Source organism: Camponotus vicinus, unplaced genomic scaffold (assembly GCF_025532165.1).
Source record: "Camponotus vicinus isolate PSW18456_S1 unplaced genomic scaffold, iyCamVici1.0 SCAF_13, whole genome shotgun sequence".
In the NCBI taxonomy this organism is placed as follows: Eukaryota; Metazoa; Arthropoda; class Insecta; order Hymenoptera; family Formicidae; genus Camponotus; species Camponotus vicinus.
The window spans coordinates 5,642,198-5,669,372 of record NW_028141949.1 but is presented as its reverse complement, the minus strand read 5'-3'; the positions used below and the strand labels follow the sequence as shown (position 1 = coordinate 5,669,372).

The following is a 27,175-nucleotide window of genomic DNA, read 5'->3' as shown; positions in this document are numbered from 1 at the left end:
TCATTTTTATTTATTTTTTCTAAATACTTTTTCGCAATCTTAATTGATAAAATATAATTTCAGATCATATTTCGTATTCTAACAAAGATTAAATTTTGACTTTATTTTAATTATATACTCGTTTAAAAAATAAATGAGAAAGTATCGTCGCATGAAAATATTAATCTATACTACTTAATTATTACTTAAGATAAACATTAATGGAAAAAAACATTAATCGACTTACCGATCAGTCTAGACACTCTTCCGGCTTTCGCAGCCTCGATTAAAGTGCCCCAACGCTTCTTCCGGGAGCTACCTCTGATGCCGCGAATTTGTTGCGGTCCAGTGGCCAGTCCAGGCACGCTATTAGTGCTGATGTGATGTGGGCTCTTCTTTACGCCCGATCCGAATATGCCGCTTAGAGTCGAGCCAAATAGGTCTTGATGAGAGTTCTCGTGCTGCGCTTGTTGAAGGGACGCGATAAACTCGGCCACGGGCGGCAGAGTGCCGCTTCCGCCCGGTTGCGGCCCGATGTTGAAACCCTTCATCAAACGTCGCTCCTTTTGGCGATTCTTCTTACCACCCGCACCTACGGACATATCTTTAAGGCTATCGTCTACGGGGTAAACAAAAAATCGACGAACAAGCAATCTACAACAATTTAAAGACCCTTAAAGAAACTTAAACAACTACGTAGATAGCTATGTTCAATAATGCATAATGTAAATGAAGGATATAAATTACAATGTATAGGCAAATGAGGACAATATATATATGTCCGATATAGAATAAAACAGTGTAACAAGGATTGGAAGAAATATAAAAAATTTACATCTTTTAAAGCCTGCTGGAGTTTTTAAGCAGTTAGAAAGCTTTTAAGCTATTTATATATTAATGAAAGAGAAATTTTTTACGTCTACTTTATCACAACTAAAGAAAAAAATAAAAATTAGATTATAACGCACACACAGGTATTATTTATATTTATTTGAAATTTATGCGGAATACACATATTCTCTCGTTACGAATAATCAGAGATTCAAAGCGGCGCAATAGCTGAATAGTAGTTGGATCCTTAATTACGGTAATTAGCTCTGAAACTCTAAGTGATTAATAGGGCCTTCTTTAATTTCAAATTACAAGGGGGACTCTCATTCGGATGACTAATGCGAGCGTTACTGCGAGTAAAATAATGATCGGCATCCTCGAGCAGAATCGCGGAATTAAATTTAAAGTTTCGACATTACGCGTGATGTGATTAATGATTTGCGGATTACCAGGAATTGCGCGCCATCGCTCATATGTGATTCTTGTTGTTAATTCAGTAACACATTCGTTTGTTACCGTGTCGAATGCACGGTTTTATTTTAGAATCGAAACGTTATTTAATTGCATAAAATTAAATCTCACGATAAAATTGTTCCAACTCTCTAAATGAATTCGTTTATGAAACAGAAATTGATTCTCACGATCGATATTCAGCATCATACATTTTACATCGGTAAAAACTATGCAAAAAAAAAATCGATGCGTTTCATGCGGAATATTTGTGCGACTTACCGGTACCGCTGCTCGCTGCCGTGGACGTGTTCATCCCGGAATTCTTGAGTATCTCGATGAGCTCGCAACGAAATGCGCTAATATCCTGTTTGATCTCGTTTACATCGTCCTCCGTAACGCCCTCGTTTTCCGCCTTGCGTTGTTCAACGGTGACATATCGTCTTACCAAATTTCTCATGATACTTTGATATCTAAAGTCTCGCTCGGAGGCCTGCTTGACTTTTCGCTGAGACAAGAGAATCAGAAATTGAGACCTTTCAGCATCAAGTTTTCATTACAAAGTGTATTACGATACATTCTACGTAGTGTGTCCTAAATTTGTCAAACTATTGCATTATTTGAACTTTCTGAACAAAAAATCTTATTTAAATCCTCTCTTAGTGAAAATACGAAGCGTCACTATAAGTTATTGTGGACTTTTATTATAAAAGATATTGTATATTAATATTATGCAGAATCGAAAACATAATCAAAAAAGGAGATGACTCTTTGTGCAAGATTAAATTAAAAATATAGAGAGAATAAAATCTTTTCTACATATTATACTTTGTTTTCGGGAAAAATTACTTTGAATATTGTTAGAGAAACTCTTTTATCTTCAATCGTTTGTAGTTTGAAAAGTTATGGATCTTCGTTATTTTTGTTAAAAACTACCTTCAAACCCTTCAACCACAGAGTCGATAGATAAAAGTTGATGGTCTGGGAAACTCTGTATATATCTAAGCCCGATCTATAAATATGCAAAACGTGTTGTGACTAATAACGACAAAACTTTGCCATGGGTTTAATATCTTCTACAAGTTCTAAAAAATGTGAAAACTTTTCTCCTGGTACTCAAAATCCAGCTCTAAATATTCTCGCCATTTCTCCCATATCTAAGGACTAAATTTTTAAATTTAAAAATGAGACCGTAGCTTCGGAGAGAAATTCGCAGAAAATTTCTTACGATAAAGCGCACTTTTCAACATCTTTCAGTATTCTCTCTGAGCTGAATTTCTCACAATAGTGTATTGACATTTTATTTCTAGCTTTGCATTTCGCGAGAGATAAGAGATTCACGTTCACAAATTACGTGCAAGAGGAATCCCCAGAGAATTTTATTACAAAAATGACAGAGCGTTACAGTTACTATTCTAACTATTCGAAAATTCTGCGAACTATCCTTTACCCTAATCGTGCGCATGTGTTCCTTCTTGGCCGCCCTGCTGTGTCCACAACACTTCCGATATATCCATTGCACGATGTACCAGGCGCTCTTCGGGGTCGGTATAATGTTAAAAGGCGGCGGAACCGTTCCACCCTCCTCGAAATAGCTGATCCAGAGTTTGCTCCTCGCGAATTTCCACTCGACGTCGGCGCGTTCCTAATTACGAGCACATCGAATTGCCCCTAATTAGCTTCAGTTAATTATAAACGCGAAAAATATATGATACATTTCGCAGCCGTTGTTGTTGTCGTTTTTCAGAATCTCGCGTTCATTTTCATTAATTCTCACGAAGGCGAATAAGTGTCGCTTTCGTGTTTAATGCGACTAAAGTTAGCGATTCATTTATAGTTTCTCTCATTTTCCCCGTTTCTCTCTAAAGTTCTTGTAACTATGCTCGAAGATTTTGTCATAAATAAAGTCGAAGAAATTCGTAGAGAAGATGGGAGACACTTACCGAGATTAATTGATAGGAATGATTCATCATGGCGATTAGGAGATTCAAGAGGACGACGATGTTGATGACCGAGTAAGTGCCAAACATCAACATACCCCAGAACCTAGTGAACACTTTGATGCCGTCTAATTCGAAGCTCTCGAGGTCCACCAAGCCGAAAACCGCCCAAAATAGTGTTTGTATTGTCTCAAACAAACTGCCGCGAAAATCTTTATCATATATCATTCAAAATAATTTAAACAATATAATACATAAAGAATAATGAAAAGAAAAAATAGAATTTATAATATCTAATGAATTTATATCATATTATTTTATAATATCTATTTATATTATATTCTTTTATAATATCTAATTTCTGGAATAAAATATCGATTTTAATTTTTCTTATTTTTTTCACACTTTGCATGGGAATTAAACTCTTTTTAATTCCATATTTTTTATAATGCACGCAAATATTTATTCAAAAAAATTGGCACTACATACTTTGCGAATCGGCGCCAAACAATACATGCGTTGGAATCAGTAGTAACATTGGCGTTGGGTGGATATGCCATCTCCGTGGGACATCGTTTCTTCTCCATGTCGGCGTAATACCAGAGAAGTTGATTGAGTCCTAACAAACGTTGTGTGTTTACGTTAATATTTCTCTTGTGCAATGTGTGTCTTTGTATCGTCATGATTTTTTAATTTTATTTACCGCACGAGAAAGCGAAGAGAACCAGCACATAGAGAAAAAAAAATTTCATGATATCCACGACCATCCTCGATAGGGAAACTTGCAGTGGACCGAGATGAGGATTCACAGAGAATATGTAGACGAGCTTTAGCGAACTACAACGTAACATTGTTCATTGTTGTAATTCAAATAATACCGAGGAATAGTTTCCTATATTAACTTTCTCAATTTTTTCACATTATGTAGCATATTGCTGCACGACTCTTTAATGTAATTAAAAATTCATTCGCATTCTAGACGCAATGCAGTAATTATTCGCATTCAAAATGCATTTTAAATGCAATGCATTTAGTTACATAAATTTCAAAATCATGAAATTAAAATTAAAAAGAAATCCATTTTTCCGTGAATTATAAAATTTTCAGCAAAATTCAAAATAGAAATCTACTTATATTTTTCTTATATTTTTGTTGCACATTCTAATAGATATGCGTATTTTTTATTTCTGCAAATGTATTTTACATTATACGATATAAAACTAAAAATAAAATTCTGCATCGAAGTGTATCGTGTATCGCGAATTATAGATTGTCTAAAATAAGCTTAAAAAATATTATAATTTATATTATAACATTATTTATTTATTGCCTAATAAAAAAATTAAGTATTTAAAAATTTTACACATATTTTAGTTGTGTAAAGAATTACAAAACTAAAAAGATTACCTTAGTTTATCGCGCGGTTATTTTATTCTAAACTCCTAGGCAACAACAGAGATATACAAAGTGCTCTCCGAGCGCTTGTGCGATTTATTACCTAAAGATGTTGGCAGCGGAGAAGAGGCCCTCGGAGATGAGCATCGGATCCCAAGTGTCCCATTGCTCACGCTGAAGCACGATCAGTGATTCCGGTGCCTGACCCTCGTTTTCCTTTTGCACTCTATAGTAAGCTACGACTCTGAGCGCGACTGTGGCTACATACAGCGAGTTCGTTATGAAGTCGATCACATTCCACATGTCATTCACGTATTCCTCCAGGCCCACGTCCCACAATTGCTTCACCTCCGACCAGATCAACCCCGATACCCAGGCCAATATAATCCTATAGCGCATTACATTTTGGTCGCTTCGTTTCGATTTTAGTCTCTTCAAGAGAAAGAAAGAGAAAAAAGACGAAAAAGAAAAAGGAGGGAGAGAGAGAATGAAAAAAAGGCGCAAAATTTATTTCATTTAATGTCTTTCAATTCAATTGATATTGTTCAAAATTTATTTAAAGTTTCTTTTAATACCTCTTTAGTTTCTCAATATCTCTTTTCTTGTATTTCTTTACTTTTTATTATTGTAATATATTACTTACGTCTTTATTTATTAATTATTTACTATAGAGTTAGGGATACCGTATTAATTAAACGTGCTAAATTAAATGTAAAATCAATTCAGACATGAAGTGAGCATAAATTTGCAATATGACAGGTCTTGAGTCTCTCATTTCGATCTCGTCATCGTGAGAAAAAGACCCCTCGAGATTGCATGTGTCTCCGGGGCTTTATCTCGTTTACCACCGACTTACTGCATGTAACGCTTCTACGTTCCATATTACCGTTTTCCGCACGAACGGAGAGTGTCATAAGCGGTAGATATTAAATGGATTTTATCCGGCTTTTCTTACTTTACTCTTCTTATTTCTTAAGTTCATACTCTTTCTTTTCACAACTATTAAAATTGCTTGTACTTTTCGCGTAAAAGATTTCTCTCGCTATTGTTCTTATCCAAAATTAAGAAACTTAAACTGTCAAGTTGAAAACTTTAATAACACGTAATACAGAAATGAAAGGAAATCTTACCATTCCACGACCGTTGGTGGAGCACCACGTTTCGTTCGCGTTGGTTCGTTTTCCACAACGTCGTGTCCCATCCAACTATCGATTACGTTTTCTATCCGCTGACTAGCCAGAATTAACATGACTGCGCAAACAAAATTATGCGCAATTATTGTTAAAAATTTTCCATTGTTAAAAATTTTTGCCGGAATAAAGATAAAAATAATAGATAGAAAAAATAAATCGTATTTCGCTTTCAAGTCTTAAATAGACTTCGGTTTGGTGAGATTTGACATCTCAGATGCAAATTAGTTAGAAAGCTGCGAAGAATAAAAACAGCTTCTCTTATGAAACTCATTTTCAAAAATGAATCATTTTTAAGTTTCGCTCTAAATTCATTGAAGAGTCTGCTATTAAAATTTTTTTCAAATAAAATAGAGAAGTATTTTGTATAATTACGTATATTAAATAACAGAAGCCAATGATATATCGTTTGTGGTCGATCATGCAATTAATTATTCTCGAAATGTTTCTTAACCGTCTGAATTCCGTACATTAGTGCACCACTATTATTGGTAGCGGCATCGAAAGGTATTTGTAAACTGTTTAATGTTTACCACATAAGTGTTTGATCTGCCAACGTGCCGGAAAGTTAAATATGCCATAGGAAATGCTGCTCGTAATGCGTGTCACTCTCCTTTTTGAACACTTCCATAGAATGAATCATACTGAATATTGCTAAACACGTGAAATTATTTGGTCATTACATGTAAGACATCGAATTTTTAAAACTTATAAGATGAACGTCTATTAATAATCAAATGTATTACATGTATCGTTAAAATAATACCTCTTATAAAGTTTTAATTTTCACAAAATGTTTGCAATTTCTCAAATTATAGCAAATTAATGGAAAAATTCGTGTAACTTTATTGGATGATTCTAAAGTATATCATATGTGTATGTCTGTGTATGTATGTGTATGTGTATAAATGTATGATTGCAAAAATAATTTATATAGTATTTACTATATCTAGAAAAAAAGAATATTCACGTTAATATTAACGTAAAAAAAATGGAAATTAATATTCAAAATTTAATGCTCGAAATATGAAATTGGAAATATTTTTTAGATTTTTCTATCTTGAAACTTTCTTCATTTGATCAATTAAGATTATTAAAATGGTTTTTTTTTTTTAAGAAATGTGAAAAAATATTGTCTTAATTGCACTTATTTTATTGCTCCGAAGATTGCCTAAAAATTGTTGATGTAAAATTGATGTTTTATATGCAATGACCCAATAATTTACATTCGCTCGTATGTATGCTAAACTAGATAAAATTATATTCAATCAAATAATTCCTTTTAAATTAGCTGGTCGTAAAAGTAAAATTCACGTTTCGTTAGCTTCGTGAAAATTTCTTGATAGAATTACATATTAGCTCATCAATACGATATTTAATGTAATCGATTTGATTATTTCAAAAATTAACAAAGTATCGCAGAAGGGAAAACAAAATTATTGAAGAAATAAAAACAATTTTAATACTTTATATATAAGTGCTACAGTAATACGAGCCATTTCAAATTGTTTTACTTAATGGAATGTGCACATTTTCGATTTCGGAATCGATCTCTCCAATATACGTAGTTAATATGCGAAATCATATATATATATTGATCTCAATATTGATTTCCGGCATCGCAAATCGAATAACGTCATTGATTTCAAAATCAGATATTGCATTGCAACAATTATTTGAGCCAATTTCAATCGGAAATCAGTTATTGAGACTAGAAACAATTTCACACATCAATTTTGAAATCGAATATGGTTTCAGTTGTAAAGCGAACCAAGAATAAGAGGGATGTTTGTAGGAATTGGCGATAGGTATCGAGCTGATTCAGCGGTGCCACTGATATTTCCGGAATGAACCGGATATTTAGGTCACGTTGATCAAGTGTGGCGAACAATCTAGGAAATGGCAGGTTATGGCCGGATGTCGTGCCAAGTGGTTAGATTTAAAGTGTGACAAGAAATTGCTCCGATTATAAAATGCCTCATCTATTATCGGAGCGTTTCATCTGTTTTGCACGAATTAGCGTAAAGATTTATTTTATCTTTGATTTTATCAGTATAATTAATAGATAAAACAGCGCTTTATGTACACAGCTTAAAAAGTTGCAACTTCTAAAACTAGAGCATATCTAAGTAAAGTTAAATTACGTTGCAACTTATAAAATTGTGAAAATATACTTACATAGAAAAGTGAAATACGACGCGGAGTTACAGATGAATTTGATAAATGGCTTTCTCATGGTCTGACCGACCATGCTATGAGGTGCGATGATGTATGCCACGCTGAAGAACGGGAAAAGAATGCCGATCCTGACGATCTCCAGCGCCTGGAGGAACATGTTCTTTCTTCGGAATCCTGGCAGGCCCTCGTACCAGATCGATGCAAGTAGCTGTTGTACATTAGGATGCGCTACGAACTGAAAACATCCAGGTAACGCGATATTGACCGACAGCTTCCGGTCACGCGACTGAGCGAAAGGTAGCAATACCTTTAGCGCAATCAGAGTTTAAACTGCAATTGCTGTCTAAACTGTCGTTCCTAATTATAACATTAAACAAACGAACGTCCTCGGTCTCTGCTCCACTGTTTAATTGAAGCTCAATTAACCCTGTCAATATTTCGAAAGTTGCAATCGAATAGGAAATTGATGATATAATTGTTATACATCTTATATGTGTTTGAAATTGTAGAAAATTTCTCCGCATATTCGATTTGAAATAATTATACGATTATTTAAATATATACAAAATTTAACGTTGCATATTTCATTATCAAGAATACGAAAAAAATTTAATTCTATACCTTTTCTATAATAAGATATAATAAAAAATCTAAATAAGATTTATCTCTTTCGTTTCAATTTTGTATACCTTTTTTTGCCTCAACTTAATGGCTAATTTTAAGCGATTGAGATGCATTCTCTCTCCGTGTTCAAAAGCTGGTCCCGTTGGGTCGTGATTCAGCAGGACTTCGAGCTCGTAGGAACTTCTAGTGTGGTCTAGCAAAGCTGTCGCAAAATCTTGGCACTGTCTTCGAAGCTCCTGAAATCACATATATTGTCGATATAAGTACCTCGTAATGCAATTTCGAAAACGCGCGTATCCTTCAAAGCATCTAATTTTCTAAGATTGTAAAAAATAATTTCCCTATTTTGTTCGGAGAATTCAAAATGGTTTCTCGATATTTCTAAGGGAAATTCGACGAATTTTCTGTGCTTCACATGTCAGAAATTACAAGTCGCAAAGGAATTCTCACGCTTGACAAAGCCAAGCTGATCGAACTTCCAGGCTTCCTGCAAGGTCGACAAGCGTTCGAGATCCTATCCTAATCGCTCGCCAATCTTGCCCCGAGTCCAATCGGATTCTCGTCACGTACTTATGGATATAGTAGTCTATACTCTACTATGTGTCTCGCATTGTTAGCTGGCGAACAAAGTCAAGAATCTCCACAGCAAGTTTTTTTCACTTAATGAAACGATATAAGGAAACTGTACTTGTAATCTATTTTTTAATTTAATTGTTTACCAATCAAAAAATTATAAATGAAAAATGGTCCGTATGATAAAATCAAATCGAAAAATCTTTTCGATTACAAAAAAGTTACAAAAAAGTAATATCTAGAATGACAAATAGAGAAAAACTATCATATTTAAAACTATGTGAAATACTTTGATAGACAAATCCTTCCTGCCAAATGATATGTATATTTGTTTGACGATTGGTAAACAAATCGAAAAATCTTTTCGATTTGTTTACCAATCGTCAAACAAATATACATATCATTTGGCAGGAAGGATTTGTCTATCAAAGTATTTCACATAGTTTTAAATATGATAGTTTTTCTCTATTTGTCATTCTAGATATTACTTTTTTGTAACTCAAATTATCTAAAATTATTTATTATAAATCGAAAAATATATGTGATGCAAAAATAGAAGTTAAAGAATAGACGAGATAATGTTATTGCGAAGTTATCTGAAAAAGCATGGTTTATCTGGAAAGACCACTGTTACCCTAAATTGGAATCTGCAACATCAAGTTGCTAATCTTTAATCTCAACGATATCGTAAACTGAAATTGTCTCACGGGATGCAAACACTCACATCAGACAATGCACGATATTTAACATATCTCTCAATATTTTTCTGTGATGGACAAAAAGGAGAAGAAGATATTTTGCTATGCATAAATATTACATGAAAGATTAAAATATCAGGCCGAGTGTGGCTTAAATATGAATAAAAGAGATTACGAATAAAATTATCTTTTTTTTCCAAAGTAAAAAGAAGATAGGAATACAGCACACAATTGAGAAAGAAACTGAGAAGGATTGCTTAGCAATTTATCAAATCTTATTCATTTTTCTTCAAAGTCATTTTGATCGAGCTGTTTCCCATGATTGACACTTGATAAATAGGAAAAGATATAACAATGGGGGAAATAAAAAGATGATGCTTCTGAAAGAAAAAGTGAGTGGAATAAAGAACAAAGAGAAACGAGACTGATGATAACGTTGAAAAAGCTTGAGAAGGGCCAAGAGACAAAATGGGAATGTTGAAGAAGCTGAAGAGAAAACAAAAGGCATGATAAGAAAAATTATAAAAGCACAATATCGATAGTAACGCGTTATTGTTTCGTTCGCCATATTGCTGCTGGGGAGCGCAATTTATGAGAATATAAATCAAAAGTTGCTTGAGCATGCACGAACATTTAAACTTTTGCTACTTAAGTACAGAGAGAAGTGAAAAAGATAGAGGATAACGTAGAGCTTGAGGAATGCGCTTCACCTAAGCTCGAGGAACGAGAGCGAAAACGCACCGCGCAAACATACATCTACATGACCGCTAAATTAAGGAAAACACGTGTTAACTGTTGTACCAAAGTGCTTTACCGCAAGATAAATTTCTCCCGTGAAATGAGACTACTACGCAAGAAGGAAACTGTCGAAAAGGAAACAATGATTGCATCTCAATTCGCTCGAAAAGCAAAAACGAATTGCGAATTTTTTGTCATGTATTGTCTTTGTATTAGAAAATTGGTCACATCATATATTATATTTATATTTCACTATAAAAATAATAAGGATAATGTAAATAAATATAAATATTCTTAACATTTTTTTCACGAACGATAATTAATGATAAAATTTGAGATGATTGTTGTGTATAAAATATAATGTAAATAAATTTAATTAAATTTGTACAATTTTCAAAATAATTTTTGAGAAAATAAAATATCTAATTAAAGAATTTAATAACGTTTCTCTTAGAAAAATTAAAATTACAAAAAATTACTTTTGTAATTTTATTTCAATCAATTGTAGACAATCTAAAAATAGAATTGGAAAAAATATTTTTCAAAATTTTCAACGTTTCACAAGATTGTTGCATTCTGAAAAATCGTAAATATTCCGCTGAAGCATTTTTTGTGAAAGAATTATAGCGCATAACATTTATCAAGTGATATCTTATTTTATTTAAGAGCATTCCATACATATAAAGCTGAAACTTTTATTTGGATGTATTGTAACGATCCAATATGACAAACTATATTATTCGAAAAAACAATTGCAGGAAACATTCATTTTTTACCTGATACTCGATCTTGAATTCGTGCTCCAAGAACGAGAGTCGTCGAAGTTCCCAAGAGAGCTCAAAGGCAGTCAAAATGGGATCCTTAGACGACAGTGCTATCAAGGACGGCGATGCCAATGCCCGATAGGCATTTATTCGGCTCCTCGAATGCCTCAGGGAATCCTCCATTCTCGATGTCACGCATTCGTCGCATCTAATATAAATAACAAATGGCAACAACAATCGAAATGAAAACAGCTCGGTAGATCACCTGTGAGTTTCTCGAGTATTTCCCAAGGCGACCGCGTGTCTCGTACCGTTATATCATCTTTTAAGACAACTGCAGTCTCTTTTATCAACATCTCGATCGTTACTCGACTGGAAATCTAATTTTAATCGAGAAAAACTTAGTTATATACTAATCTAGAATTTTATTACAAAGCTCTTTATTTTTATATACGAAGCGAATATGACATATATAATTTTAAATAACAATTTTTCGCGTAAATTTCAAACACGGAAAAGTGCCATTTTTGAATAAAAGTTATACTATAAATAAAGAATGTAAAAAAATTTCTACCTTTGTTTGAAAATGGCACTTCTTCAAACTTGTATAAAAAATATTGTTATCCAATATCGTTTTGTATATTTAAAACTCTATTCCATTTCTTTCATATATACATATAAATACCATTTATTTATTTTTTATTATTTTATTTTTATATTCTAAATATGAGTATGCATATCTCACACATGATACTTTCGTGTAATACATTATAACATGATATAAAAAGTTAATCTTCTGCTTATGCATATATCAGTAAAGAATTCGGATAGTTTTCTATGGTTTCAGTGCAAGATATGAGACAAAGGTTTATGAGCTTAATATGATGTAATGCTATTATATTACAAATTAAATTTTCTCTTGGAAAGTGACAATGGTGGTAACATGGCGCTCATGTACGCTTAGCCTAATTTAATTAGCTTTTGTCGCATCGTACAAAGGGATAAGGCGGTAAACCGGTCGAGAGTATGAATTAGTCCCAAAAAGAGTGCTCTTATACTTAAATCAAGCATATTAAAACACAGAGAGAATAATTAATGCTCATTCCATTTTGAGAATTTCTTTTTTTTTCAGAAATGCGTATTACATGTAGGTATAAATCACATAATTATATCAAAAAATTTTTTAAATTTATGTGAATTATATTTATATGTATATTTTCGTTCTTTCTCTTCTTTAGAATTACTTTCTACTTTAAATAATGTATCTCAATAAATTTACATTACTAAAACAATGATTTGAATCTTTTATTAAAAATTTTATTTGAAATATTTCTTGCATAAAATTCTATAAAAGAAAATTTTACTTTATAATTTATGTTTGAGCAATTTTCTTTACGCGCAATTGCACTGTGAATTGCGTTCAATTCCATATATAGTTCTTACTTGTCATAAAGGTGGTCAATAAATTTTTGAAATATCTTACCCACAGCGAACATCGTGTGGCATCGGTAAAGTGGATCCACGATCCAGAAGGATCTTTATGATTTCGTAGTTGTCCCTATGGGCCGATAAGATCAGCGGCGTAATATCCGGCGTAAATGTAGCTGTGTCAGGAGGTAATGCCTCCCAACTCTAAAGAATTAAACCGCAAGTCAGTACTTTCATAAAAGTCCATCGCTCGACAGTTTCTTTTCTTACACAAGTAATGTACAAATAATTTGTATTTAATTCTATTTATCTAAAATCATTATTCACGCGAATTACTTTTTGCAATTATCCTTCTTCGACGAGTGTAATAGATGTTTAGATTAATCTCTTTTTAGCGAAATAAAATAACACGAGACATCATAATAATTCTTTATCTTGACAGGGAAATAATAAAGTAATACGACTAAATGGGGAGACATTTTGTGCCACACAGACAATTGACAAATAATCTCTCTTGATGCGAAGTCGCACTGCCATTGTACTAGCGTAATCGGCTTAATCAGTCATCACCACGGGCGGTAGACTTTTCTTCACAGGGAACCAATTCTCCACCATATAATGAATTCGTTCGACGCTTTCGAATATCATTCCATCGAAGTTCTGTCTAAGCTGATTTCTTGTTAAAGCCGATTAGACTTCTATTTAAAATTTCGTATTTTACTTTTTTCTCTTATAATTCATTTCCCGAGTTATTCCTTTCCTCCTTTGCTTTCACGAACGACTTTTCAGTTATTTGCTTTGACAGAATCGTCTTTATGGTCGAGAGAAAGACCGATTGACGATGAAATAAAGTACAGAAAAATCGCTTCTAAAATAACCGAAATAACGAGTAATCAATTTACGATCTAATTAATTTTTAGACTCTACACATTTTATTTATATACGACATTTTATTTGTACATATTTTTATTAAACTGCATTTAGGACGGAACAATTTAATTATACAAGTCAAGTTAGATCATAAATTGCAACAAAAAAGAGAGCAATATAATTTATGTGAAAAGAATAATTGTTGAATTAAACTTAAAGATAAAATATATATTAAAATAAATTATTATTTTTTATCAAGATCGCATTCACGTTTGAAAAAATGTATATAAAGACTTACATGTGGCTCGCCATTCCTGTGAAAGCTTTCTTCATGCTCCAAAAGGACCTCCACTGCTTCGACGAATTCTTCGGAGATAGCGTGAAGGAGTGCATCCTTTGTATCGACTTTGTATTCTATTAAAAGCTCCACCATCTCCAGATTTTCATTATCGATCGCCATGAGCAGAGCCGATCGCCCGAGAGGATCCACGCAGTTGATGTTAATGTCGGCCTCCTGGGCTTTTTGGAGCATTCTACAATGACAGGAGTATTCAGAAGATTGATGAATTGCCGTTTAAAATTTGTAAATACAAATATTTTTATATATAAAAGTTCCAAAAACTGAATGTTTTTTTACTACACATTTATGTGGTCAACTTGAAGATATATTTTCTTTAACTAAAAATTGTTTTTCCAATTCACGGTTGTTATTTCAATTTTTAACAATGTTTTGTAATTTTTCAAGAACGATTCAAATTAATATTTTATTAACAACCATTTAAAATTATCTGAAAAATGTAATTTTGTTTTAACTTGGCAAAGTAGTTAATTTAATTCTTTAATTTCACTTCAATATCTCTGTCAAAAAATTTATTTCAAATCATTCAAAGAATGTATAAAAACAAGAAAATATCCGATAGATTTGAATCCCTAATGTATAATTTCAGATAAATTTTCAATATAATTTTGCGAAAATTTAAAAGAACCTATTTTATTCAGGCCGGTTCGATTGCTTTCACACACTTAAGTAACTCATAGAACTTATATAACGATACTAAGTGTTACACACGAGAAGAATTTCATGAGTAAGAAATTAATTATAAATTATAATCAATTCCAATTGCGTTAACATGAGGAAAAAATTTCCGACATTTTCATAATCGTACGAACAAGCCTCATAAGATATTCAAAGGTTCTTTACCACAACTATTGAAAATTTATTCATGTATACCTAAGAATTGTAAAATAGCATTAAAATAGCAGTGAGTTGTTCTTCGCAATAATATTAAGAAATAAAATTTTCACTATATAGCTATAAATATAAATTTTTTAAATGTAAATTTAAAAAGAATAATCTTTCTGATATATGTGTATGTGTAAGTGTATATATATAAAATTAAGTCAAAATTATACAAGATAACTATATTTTATAGTTAATCATACAAATTTTTATAAAATGCATATTAAAATGCATATTAAAATCCAATTAGCGTTATAAACTGTGGTCTGAAACTTACTACACTTTAAAGATTCTAAGTGAAATAAAGTTTCCGAACAATTGTAACATTTAATGTCGCTAAAAGTTATTGTCATTAAAGTTCGTATTCTTTTTTTTGGTACGAAAGAAGTTTCATTTCCTCGCTGGATTTCTGTTCACACGAGATAAGTCTTTTGCTCAGTACAGTTTTCTATTTTTACCGGCACGTGTATATGCTCGTGTTCACAGTTAAGATAAGGAGAACGATAATCGTATGCTTAATTCAGAAAAAGACGGAGAGATACCGATGTCAGAAGAATCGTAAGGATACACGTATGTATCTCGTAAACAAAAAATTTATCAGTAATAAATAAATAAAACAAATAAATAAATTTTTTACAAGCAAATATTTTACATTCGAGAGTAAAAGAAAATTTTTATCTACTTTTTCCTCTTTTCCTTTTTCTGTAATGTATGTATATATTATACATATATACAGAAATATTCTCAAACTGTTAAAAGATGAAAAAAAATGTTTGTTTAGATAATATCGTGATAAATGACACGAGTGCTAAAAATATATTAAATTAAACGAAAGATATATTCGTTCTTGTTGTATACTTTTTACAGTAAAAAGATCAACAAAATTCAACGGAAATGCTTAACCATAAGTTTCAACTCGCCTTCTAACGGAAGCTACATCTCCGCGCTCGACGGCAAGAAGATATTTCTTCTCTTGAAGCGACAGGGTGGCCATTTCCTGATGAGGTCGCACTACGTTTTCTTCCTCCATCATGCCGTGTATACTGTGTCTCTATAAACGTAATAGTAACATAATAATAATTTTCTTTACGATTGGAATGTACATCTAACAATAAAAATTGGAATGTACATCTAACAATAAAAATACTTTATGTCATACGATATAAATATTATTGACTATCAGTTGGAATAAAACATGTATAATTCTTGGAAATTAATAACGTTTCTCTGAAATCTCGCGAAGTGCATTAACGGCATTCCGACGAATTGTTTAATTACTTCAATGCAAATGCGGATGTTGCTGAGAAAAATTTTGTTCTGAAACATAAACAGCGTTTCCGTAATTTCCGTAGTTACTACCACCAATTTGAGACGTAAAGTTGGTCGTATGTTTGTAAAGTTATGTATATTTTCGTAAAGTTCCTTTTAAAGCTTTCACTTATTCATTTCCAAATGTTTTCGTTTTGCTTTATCTGATGCGAATTATTGTTGCAAGTCGCGTATTACGTTACACATGTTTCATCGATCTAGGCATCTTTCTCTTATTCTGCTTTCCATCATCATTATAATGGCCGTGCGCAATTCAACGCTCGCTACGCGATTTCCGTTCACGCGGAAATGCAGAATTTAGTTAGAATCGAATGCGTCCGCATACAAGAGTAGTTAACAAGGTGAAATGCAACCAATCTGAAGATCAATGGCAGTCTCTCATGGTTGCATTCGAGGAATGTGTAACACGAACGTAACATTACATTCCGTATTGCGTGCTTTAATTCTATCGGTCCTTTCCTCTTTGATCTACCGGTCCTTTCCTCTTTGATCTACCGGTTTCTTGCTAAATCTGAACTTTTGTTTAATTATTAATGAAGTCAACATTTAATTCTGCGTATTAAATTCTACATTTTTTTCATAAATAAATAAATATATATATAAATAAATAAATAAATAAATAAATAAATAAATAAATATATATATATATATATATATATATATAATTATTATTATTATTATTTATTAAACATCGAATTAAAATTCTGTTGGTATAAAATTTATTTGAAATTAAGCTGGAATTAAATGTAAATTGTTCATTATCTATTTGCAATCCGAAAATTTAATTGATCGAAATTAATCTTTTGTTTTTTTAATTATTAAATGCGAGATAATATTTTATTGTGATTTAAAGTCAATATTAGAATTATGAATAGAACGATATAATTTTAATTTTAAGAAGATTAATTTTATTAATTTTAAGAAGATATTAATTGAATATCATCAATTGCATAGATATAAATAATACTTCACCGTTCCGCGTATAAAATATTATATTTGATTTTATTTCGCCTAAGGATCATAAATCGTGTTTAACAGCTTGTTTTAATTGTCGCTCATATAAACTGATTATACGTAGAATGATAATATTTTATATATATGTCATAAATGACGATGCATTGAAGCAGACATCAAGCTGAGAATTAACGCTGTTTTATTATCGATTATCGAAAGTTATTAAAACACAATTATTGAAATACATACGCATCGACCGATACATATATGTTGCGGGCCTTTTCTGTCTGCAATAAATTCTGTCATAATACCCATCATTCGATGATAGCATATGTATTATATTGCTCGAATTTCGATCCATAAATATCGGACACGTGTACGACGATGAATATCGCGGAGAGACACAAGCATACACCTTGAGTGTAAATCTTGACCTGATGTCTCAGTGTTTCGTATCATCGGATCTTCACCTTGATGGGATCCACTTTTAAGGGACGAACGCGTGGCAGTTATTTGGCGAAAAAGAATCGCGCGAGCCTTAGCGAACTGTAACAGCATGTGTATGATATATGGTGTTTATCGAGGGTGTGCCAGTTCGACAATTAAGGTGCGCCCTTAGTAAACACTTGTCAATGTCCGTTTTCGTGATATCATATAGTATCTCAAGTGCCTCGTCATATTAGAATATGCTTTCCCTTTTTTACGTCTGTATCTTTCTCTATGCATCTTCTTTATCACATAAAAAATTAATTATAATTGGAGTTTGGATTTTTATGATCCAAGATGTATACGTGAGCATGTATTACGATGTACAAAATTCAAGTTATAATTATTATACAATGTGTAGAATATGTCCTTTTTAGAAAGCGATTAAAACATCACAAAGCGCGCGCATAGCCTATGCAATTTTTTACTCTAATTCCAGATAAATTATGTTTTCAAATTATTAAAGCAATTTTTCTTTCTTAGCTGCCTTCTATTCGATAATTTGCAAAGAATTGAATGAAATGAAAATGGAGTGCGTTTCAGTATGTGGCCTAAGGATATTGAATCCAATTGTTCTCAAATCTTTCATGAATCTCTTTCTAAAGCTTCTTTCTAAAACGCTTTCGCGTTTTATGGTACTTTATTGTGAAAATATTAGGGCAAACTCGAAGTATACAGAATTCCGTTTCGCACTTGAATTGTATCGACGACCTCAATCTTGGATATTGATTTCCACTTTACAAAAAAATCTCTTATTGTTGATGATTTCGAGACCACTGTTTTCACAGGATAATGCGAATTTGGCGAAAGAAAGATCCGCAAGCGAAATTTTTTTTAATTTCGCGAGAAGATTTCTTTTTGCCTTTTTGCCTTTTTCCGATAAAAAGTTGCTTCTGACACGAGAGATGGTTTTACAAACAGAATTAAATCCACAAGTAGAAAGGAGAGATAAGCGCAGAAACGCTCACCGACCGTGGCATCTCGCTCAACCATTGTGGATTAAATACTTCGTTTCAGTACCCTTGTTACGCCGAACAACTTAAAGGATTCCGAGCTTCAACATGAGTAGAGGTTTTGGCAAACAGACATCTAATAATGTTTATAAATTCTATATCATTAAGGAATTATTTAATGCAACATATGTGCGGCTTAAAAGGAGATCCGGTGTTATAAATCTTGTAACCTATAATTAACATGGGATACACATTTTATCCAAATACATAAACTATTCTTTTTCATTAATTTCAACTAATTAAGCGATGTAGAAGCTTTAACAAACTCTATTTTCTATATATTTACTATAAATCTCTATTCACTACAAATCATTTTTAATAAAATATTATATTAAATCATTTTTTTCTTGAAAACTGTAAAGGGACAAAAAATTATTTATTTAAGTGTTTTCAATATTTTTAAGAATTTAAATAATTTACACATTTTAGACAGTTATATAAAAAGGTCTATTCGATATTTTTTATTTTTATTTTTATAATAAATGTAAAGTATAGTTACTTAAAAATATTGAAAACACTTAAATAAATAATTTTTTGTTCCTTTACAGTTTTCAAGAAAAAAATGATTTAATATAATATTTTATTAAAAATGATTTGTAGTGAATAGAGATTTATAGTAAATATATAGAAAATAGAGTTTGTTAAAGCTTCTACATCGCTTAATTAGTTGAAATTAATGAAAAAGAATAGTTTATGTTTTATTTTGATTACAAGATACGTGTCTCTATCGTTCTATCAACCTATTTTATATATTAAACTGTACAGATTATGTCAACTGTCCATTCAGGTGACTATATCTATTGTCTCTATATTTGGTCTGTATTTCTATTGTCCGCATTCGGCTATTTCCGCATATACTGTCTGCACGTGTTCTAGTCTATAATCACTGTCTGTGTCCGACTAGACACTGCCTGTATTTACTATTCGCACTCCTGACTCACGCATGCGTCAATGAATGTATTCTATATGACATGCTATATTTCTGCTATCGGTTACAGCAGTTATCTATTATTAATATTAACCGTATATTTATTAATATTTGTGTAAAATACATACATATAGAAAAGAAAAAAACATAAATGTATAAAATATAAAATTTTCAGAAAAAAAGCATAAATATTTTTAAAATTAAAAGTGCAATTAAATAAAAATATTAAGCATATATTATGCAAAAAATGCATTGTAAAAATTGCTCGATCAAAAATCTGCTAATTGTCATAAATAAGAATTGAAAAATAAGAATTTTAAATCTTTTGTAAATTTTACTTTTATCGAAAATTGATCGTTATTCAAAATTCGATGACGGTGGTCGCGAAATTCGATTACGTAATATACCAGTGAATTCAATGGCTGCGTTTTTGCTGCGCGAACTCACTCGAGGACATTTACGAGGCACTAAAAGATGAAAGCATCCCGCCCGTGCTGGAGCTTTTCATCCTCGAATATATTAAACGCGTGTGTGTAAAGTACGTGTTGCGATGATAGAGTGTTACAGAGACGTAATCGGAGGATGATGTTGAAAACGCGGAGTTGGAAAAACGAGGGCGTTTCCTCTTTCATTCTTAGCCTTTTAGAAAATCCAACCTACTTGTCGTTTTATGAGACAATAAAAACGAACAGTTCCGGCTAGTTACTCAGCACGAATACCCGAAAACGCGCACGAATTTTTGTGTCTCGTATTTTATGCGAGTATGTTCCATGCGGAAAACGATATATTAAAAGTGACAACCATTTTTCCTAAATTTGGCACACATTCCAGCCTTCTTGAATATATTTTCGAAGACCAATCTCTATGCTTTATCATTTATAGAATATCTTCGATTTTCTCCTCCTTTTAACACGCGAGAAAATCGCGAGACAATATTATTAATTATCCATAAAGTCGCAGAGAACGATTTGAAAATCGAACGAAGCTATTTGTAGATCCGTGTCGTATCTAAATAATGCATATAATCGAGGATTTCGGCCGAGCACGAGAGGAGTTTAACCTTATTCGAATATTAAATGTCCATGCCATCGATCAATTACAAGCTCGACATGCTGATATTATACATCCCTGACCGATCCTCCTCGGCCTTTATGCAAAAATAAACGCGCCCGGTCCATCGCGCTGTCATCTGCACTAAACGCGGTTATCGAAATAGCATTAAGATTTAATCTAACTCGACCCGACCGTTACCAACTGCGGCATTTCCTTTCTTCCTGTCAACGGACAGAGGCAGAAAATCAGGAAGAGAAGAGGCAAGTTGCTATCGCGCGGCGAACTTCCGGCGAGAGGCAATAAAGGAACTGTAAAAGAAGAACAGTCGTTCCTCTTCTTCTCCTTTCTTCCTCCAACTCCTTCCCTTTTCTTGGGATTCGCAAGCCAGCAGGTCACGCATAAATTGGATTGACATCGGAACGTCGTTATCGGCTGCCGCCTTTCCTGTTCTTTGGCTCGTCAAATTCGAGTTGGAATTTCCGGCGCCGAGGGAATTTATGCGAACGGAAACCACGCTATTTATTTTCAATCCTCGGAATCTACGACCCAATAACCTTTTCGTTCGTCCCACTATTATCGTTAGAATCGCGATTTAAATTGTTAATGGTACGACTGTTACATTTCTCGCGCAGATTGGTATTTATATATCAAGAAATGTACGAAATCACACAGTAAAAAGACAATAATAAATTAAATAGGGCAAGTCGCGATTTTAACGATAGAAAAAAATTCGTTCGTTTGAGAAAAGATATAAGAATATTGATATTTTGAGTTAATATCTTAAATTATATGCTATGATATTGATAATAATTTAAAATTTTGCGTTATTCTATGTAGAGACGTAGGTCGAACGAAGCTAAATGAAGGATTTACCTTCGTTCAACGCGTACATAAACTTGATGTTTGTACGATACCTTGACTTTCTTGTCAATTTCTGGCCTCTCGAGCAGACAGGTTGTCTGTTGCTGTGCGATATACGGTGGTGGAGGTGCCTCGGGGTCGTAGTTCACATGTTGCCCGGCACTCCGTAAGAAACCACCGGCGACACCGGTGATTCGACCCCTCGTTGTGTCGGCCGTCATTTTCAGAGGAAAGCTGTTCATGCCACCATCGCCTGGACTGTCTTCTTCATCGACGAAGTCTTCACCAGGGGTTGTGCCGCCCCTGGCGAACTGTTCCTCATCTTCGTACGCGCTTTCTGGAAACATAAAATATCATTTTTATGTTAGATCATCATAAAGAGATATTTATTGTGTCATTACATATTAAACATTGAAGTTCCAAAGGTTCAATTTTATGGGACGATTTCATAAAATAAATCTGTTTAAATAATTGTATTTAATCTGTTTAATTATCTGTTAAATAATCTGTTTAATTAATCGAATATATGTTGACATATAAGTGATATTGTTTTATAAAAATATATTTTTGTTTCTACGAAATGTAATGTATACTTTTAAATTAATATATACTTTTTTTATACATACAAGCATGCAAGCTAAATTTGCGGAAACAGAAAAAACTGAGAAAACAAACTTTAATTCTATGATCTCAAAGTTAAATATGACTTTTACAAACATTTCATATAAATTCTTTTTCTTTAAAGCTTAAATATTTCATATGAATTTAACATATAAAATATGTCTTATAATTCATCATTATAAAAAATGAGTGAAAAGTAAAATAGTGTTATTTTTCGTGAAATCCATTTTTCTCTTCTTCCCTCTCTAGTAATAAAAATATATATAAATATAAGCGAATGTTTTTTAAGTTGAAGTGAATCTTAAAAGTAGAGTTATTCTCGAATTAAATTTCACATATGAAAGTATGTACTTTAGTATAAATATGTATCTTAGAGGATTAGAAGAAAAAAATTTCATATATGTATAGATCTTCTTTGATCCTTTTTTCCGTTTTTGTCGTAAAAGAATCGAACGCATCGTGCAAATGCCAGAATGGAAAGAACGCAACGATGAACGACGCAATTCTATCTTCGATGAACTATTCGAGAGAATGATGGATCGGGGGACGCACTCTCTTTTATTAGCCGTGGGCAAACGCAAACACGCGAACCGGATAGTTGTAGCCATTTACAGCGGATACATGTCGTCGTGTGATTCTCAGAGGATAGTGCAATCGAGAGACATACGCAGTAATGTCGATTGCCCGGCATTTTACGTCATAGGGCTCAAAGCGAGAAGTTTAACGGTAATGGTCAACTATTATTATAACGTCGGACAAGTGACGCTCCTCCCGGACGTAAAGATGAGCTTTGTGAAAGTGTTAGCATCGGAATTATGTCGAAAGACAATGTAAAATGAGATCTACAATGCTTTTCATATTCCATATATTTCATTATTATCCACATAACCGGGTTCTTCTCGCGTGTCAATTATAAATTATATGTAAATTACGTTTGCCAGATATGTTTCTTCAAGTTTCGCACATAAATATTAACATATCGCTACTGGCAAAAAATCTCAAAAATAGAATGTAAATTTTGAAATTCACGTAAGCAAAACAGACTCTTTTTGATGTAAAATCACGAATATGAAATATATTGTAATTACATAACTGCAAATAATGCTAAAATCATAGAAAAGTGCAAAGGAAGCTGGGCCAGTTTTTAAAAAAATTCTTTTAATAGCTTAAAAATAAAAGAAGAAATCATTGAGAGTACTCTTTTACTACTCTTTCAGCTTCGAAAACTGGAGATTGCAATAGTATCGAGATAAAACGGCTCGTAAAATGATTTATTCATTGCCTCTCTCGACGAGCGTCTCGTAAATCGATTTTAATAAATGAATTGCGCGCGATACAGCCGCTCGGGGCTGGGCAATCGAAGCTCGTTATCCCGTTGAATCGGCGCGCACTGATTAGTCCGCAGAGAAATAATCCCTCGTGCGCGTTCGCAAAAAATGATCGAATGCTATTTATCGAGCACTAAAGTTGCGTGATAATTTGCTCGCAAAATCGGTCCAACGGCTATCGCGAAAGTGAGAAATAAGCAGAGAAACAAGCAGTCGATGCGATTGAAGAGCGCGGTGGGATGAAGGTGCTCTTTCATTGCTTAATTCGCGAAAATGAAATAATTACACGTAATTCGTGTAATATGAGTTATCCCTCTATTTCTTTGAACGCTACTAATCTCATTTACACACCTACGTGCTTCCTTTATAAAAGGGTAATAAACTGTCGCTGTCACCCTCCCTCTTTGGACGCGCTATCACAGTGCTGTACATGAAACAAGATTATTAAAGACAAATAATTTGCATAAAACCACGGGACTGTATGCTCTGCAAACAGACTAATGGATTTATGCAATTTGCTGACCCGCATCTGAATCAATAGGAATGAGAATACTCAAATAAAAAGCTATTTACGGTATAATGAAAAAAAATAAAAAAACGAAAAATCAATTATCCGTTCGACATAAATCGTCAAAAATTAAATGAATAAATAATGGATAGCGGGAAAATAATAAAAGAAATATTGCATCAACGCATAACAATCGGATGTTTTAAACACATAATTGAGAGAAATAGAATTTAAAGGTAAAAATTATAGTGTTTTAATATTACTATCGATTATAAATTATATTAATAAATTATACCGATGATGTTAATGAGATGATCTCAAAGCGTAAGCGACTGCTAATAACTCGATCGCAAACATGTTCTCTATGGGAATAATGGCTTTAAATTATAATGCACGGATAAGAGATGAGGAGGGTAAATGGGCGTAAGATAACTACGGAGATATTGATTACGCTTTAAGTGCAAACGCAGAGACTGAGAAGCTCGTATTGTATGAGCCAATTCATTCCACAATACCAAAGCTGCGCATAGCTGAGTAATCGTTTATGAAACTCAATTCTACAAAGGGATAGCATCAAATTATCTGCCTCGCTTCTAGTATGACTAGAGAAAGCACATTGTTCTCTTTACGTGTATTAATAACAAACTAAACTAAAAACTTAAGCTTCTTATCCCCGATACGGCTGTATATGGCTCAAAACGCTTACGTTGCTGAAATTCGTGGTGCTAAAAATGCATGAGAAAGCATATTAATATTTATGAAAGTTATTATTCTGATGGAAATTCTGATCGAATTAAATGCAATTTAAATGAAACTTGGGTGTGTATGTGTGTGTGTAGATTACAAAATTGCAAAAATAATTTTTCAAGCTGCATATCCACCATATTTTTTTGTTATACATAATTTACAGTTCACGTTCATCTCATAATGGATATGAATTCCTGATTCGCTATGTAAGTTCCGTGCTGTATTAGTCCCGACGACTTCTTGGTTCTAAATTATTGAGGAGACTGTGCGGAAGTCTTGTGATTTGTGTTTGACATCTTTATCGCTTCTGAATGAGAAATATGAGTGTATTATTCCGAAATAAATAGGAAATACCGAAGGATACCCAACGAAAATTTTAAAATGATATTTGGAGATTTTTTTTCTTTATCTCTTTGTAATATTATGAGAGCACAAAAATTGCATTGTAAAATATAAAATTACAATGTTTCAAGAGATGTATACCTGTAATTTCTCTCATCATGTAATTTCTCTCATCTATCTAAAGAGGATGATATATATTAAAATATTATAATAAAATATTAAATTTTTAGTCATTAATTTCCAATTATCTCTTACTTATGCAATATCGCACAGAATAATTACATCATGTAACAAAATTGCTGAACATAGAAAGTTTTATCAAACGCATTTTTTTATAACAGTAAATGAAAATGTGTAATTTTACAGAAGAGATCAACTTCTAACGTTTACTTTTTTATATATATCGTCGAAACACTGATTTTGCAGGTTTATCAAGAGAAAATCATTTGGGCAATCAATTACATGCACCGATGAGTGGAATAAAACGCTAGGCTTAAGCTTTGCGGTTCATCGATAAGTTAATAATGGAATTACTCGGTCGAGTTTCAAAATCTGTCACTTAAACTGAGATGAGGACGCCTGAATCTGTGAGATATACGATCAATGTGTTCACAGTGGATTACGCGATGTGCCGCGCACTGCAAAACTCAATCGAGAGTTTCGGAATGTCGAATCTATATAGACAAAGATCTGAAAATAATTCTATTTCAAACTATTTATTATTATTATTTTTTATTATTTTTATTATTATTACTATTTTTACTAAAATATTATCTTTCTGCAACACCATTATATATTTATATATAATTAATAATATAATAATATAATAATAATATAATAATATAATAATATACATTTATATATAGTTTATATATATTATTTCTGATTAAGCTTATATAATCATAATAGTTAACTAAATTTTAATAATTATTTGAAATACTCAAGTGTAAATTATTCTACTTTGTTTATACGAATCAAAGCGAGAAACTGAAATAATATATGAATCTGGAATTTCAACTAGAATTTTAGCTCTATTAATTTTGGCAAGAAAAATTGTGTGTGTATGTGTGTGTGTATGTATGCACGCGCGCATGTATATGTATTAAGATTAGTAGAAAAATTTCTTAATCGATAAATTATACGACATCAGTTGAATACGATGTACGATTCAAAACCACATTCCGGTTTACCAATCAGAGTTGATAATGGAATTACTCTGGACTAAGTTTCGAAATCTGCCACTTAATCGACGATCAGAAACAACCAGTAGCCTATGCTGGTGGTCGATCTCTCGTGTACTGTTACACCTGTTGCACAGCATCTCATACTTATCCGATAAATAATTTTACAATATCGACTACTTACTTGCAGTCATATATGTACGTATGTATATATATATATATATATATATATATATATATATATATACATATATATATATACATAAATAAAATAAAATTGACGCTTTTATAATTGATGCTAAAATAAATAATCTATTTTTGAATAGTAAAAAATTACGAACCTAAAACATGAATTTTAGAGAAAATATATATGTAAATATGTTTAAATAGATCATTAACACGTTGAGTTGACTATACTTGTTTGTGCAAATACTAAGAGTAAATTACAATTGCACGCGAGAAAATTGTTAACATAAATGGTAAGAAAACATTGATAATTATAGCGGTAATGACTAGTCGGTCGATTCTTGCATTGTCAACGTTTGCAAGCTTTAGGAATTGCATTAACAAGAAAACCATCACAATGCATTTTAGAAATTCCTTTGCTTTGTTACAACGTCATTATTCATTCTGTCTCTCTTTCTCTCTCTCTGTGTACGTACTTCTCTCTTTTCTTCTCTCTTCCTCTTTTCGTTGTACTCTGTTTACTTCTCGCTACAGAGAAAACCACGGAATTCGCGCTTTCGTGTTCGAATTTAACTTTATGACTTTCGGAAATACGTCAATAATGAGACTTCAAACGGAATGGAGAAAGAAAACAGCAAAAAAATTTACCGAATACGGGTTTTTTCTGCATCGATTAACTTTACGATCGAATTTTTACAACTCCGCTGCACTGGGACACAGACAGACTGTGAAACTTTCAA

At 32.4% G+C, this 27,175-nt stretch overlaps 1 protein-coding gene across 10 annotated transcripts in view; it reads right to left on the bottom strand.

The window, feature by feature from the left end:
- Nucleotides 1-27,175, bottom strand: part of Trpgamma (Transient receptor potential cation channel gamma) — an 82,209-nt gene that overhangs the window by 3,612 nt on the left and 51,422 nt on the right. For all 10 annotated transcript variants that reach the window (XM_083086900.1, XM_083086902.1, XM_083086905.1 and 7 more), the window contains 15 exons: nt 21,576-21,859; nt 15,819-15,949; nt 13,957-14,191; nt 12,844-12,992; nt 11,373-11,568; nt 8,653-8,823; nt 7,964-8,198; nt 5,726-5,846; nt 4,699-4,983; nt 3,904-4,037; nt 3,690-3,819; nt 3,204-3,399; nt 2,711-2,905; nt 1,543-1,768; nt 227-571 (listed from right to left, as the gene is read on the bottom strand). In XM_083086900.1, the coding sequence (XP_082943026.1) occupies nt 227-571; nt 1,543-1,768; nt 2,711-2,905; nt 3,204-3,399; nt 3,690-3,819; nt 3,904-4,037; nt 4,699-4,983; nt 5,726-5,846; nt 7,964-8,198; nt 8,653-8,823; nt 11,373-11,568; nt 12,844-12,992; nt 13,957-14,191; nt 15,819-15,949; nt 21,576-21,764 (2,938 nt within the window). In that variant the 5' untranslated portion in view covers nt 21,765-21,859. The remainder of the gene's footprint in view (nt 1-226; nt 572-1,542; nt 1,769-2,710; nt 2,906-3,203; nt 3,400-3,689; nt 3,820-3,903; nt 4,038-4,698; nt 4,984-5,725; nt 5,847-7,963; nt 8,199-8,652; nt 8,824-11,372; nt 11,569-12,843; nt 12,993-13,956; nt 14,192-15,818; nt 15,950-21,575; nt 21,860-27,175) is intronic.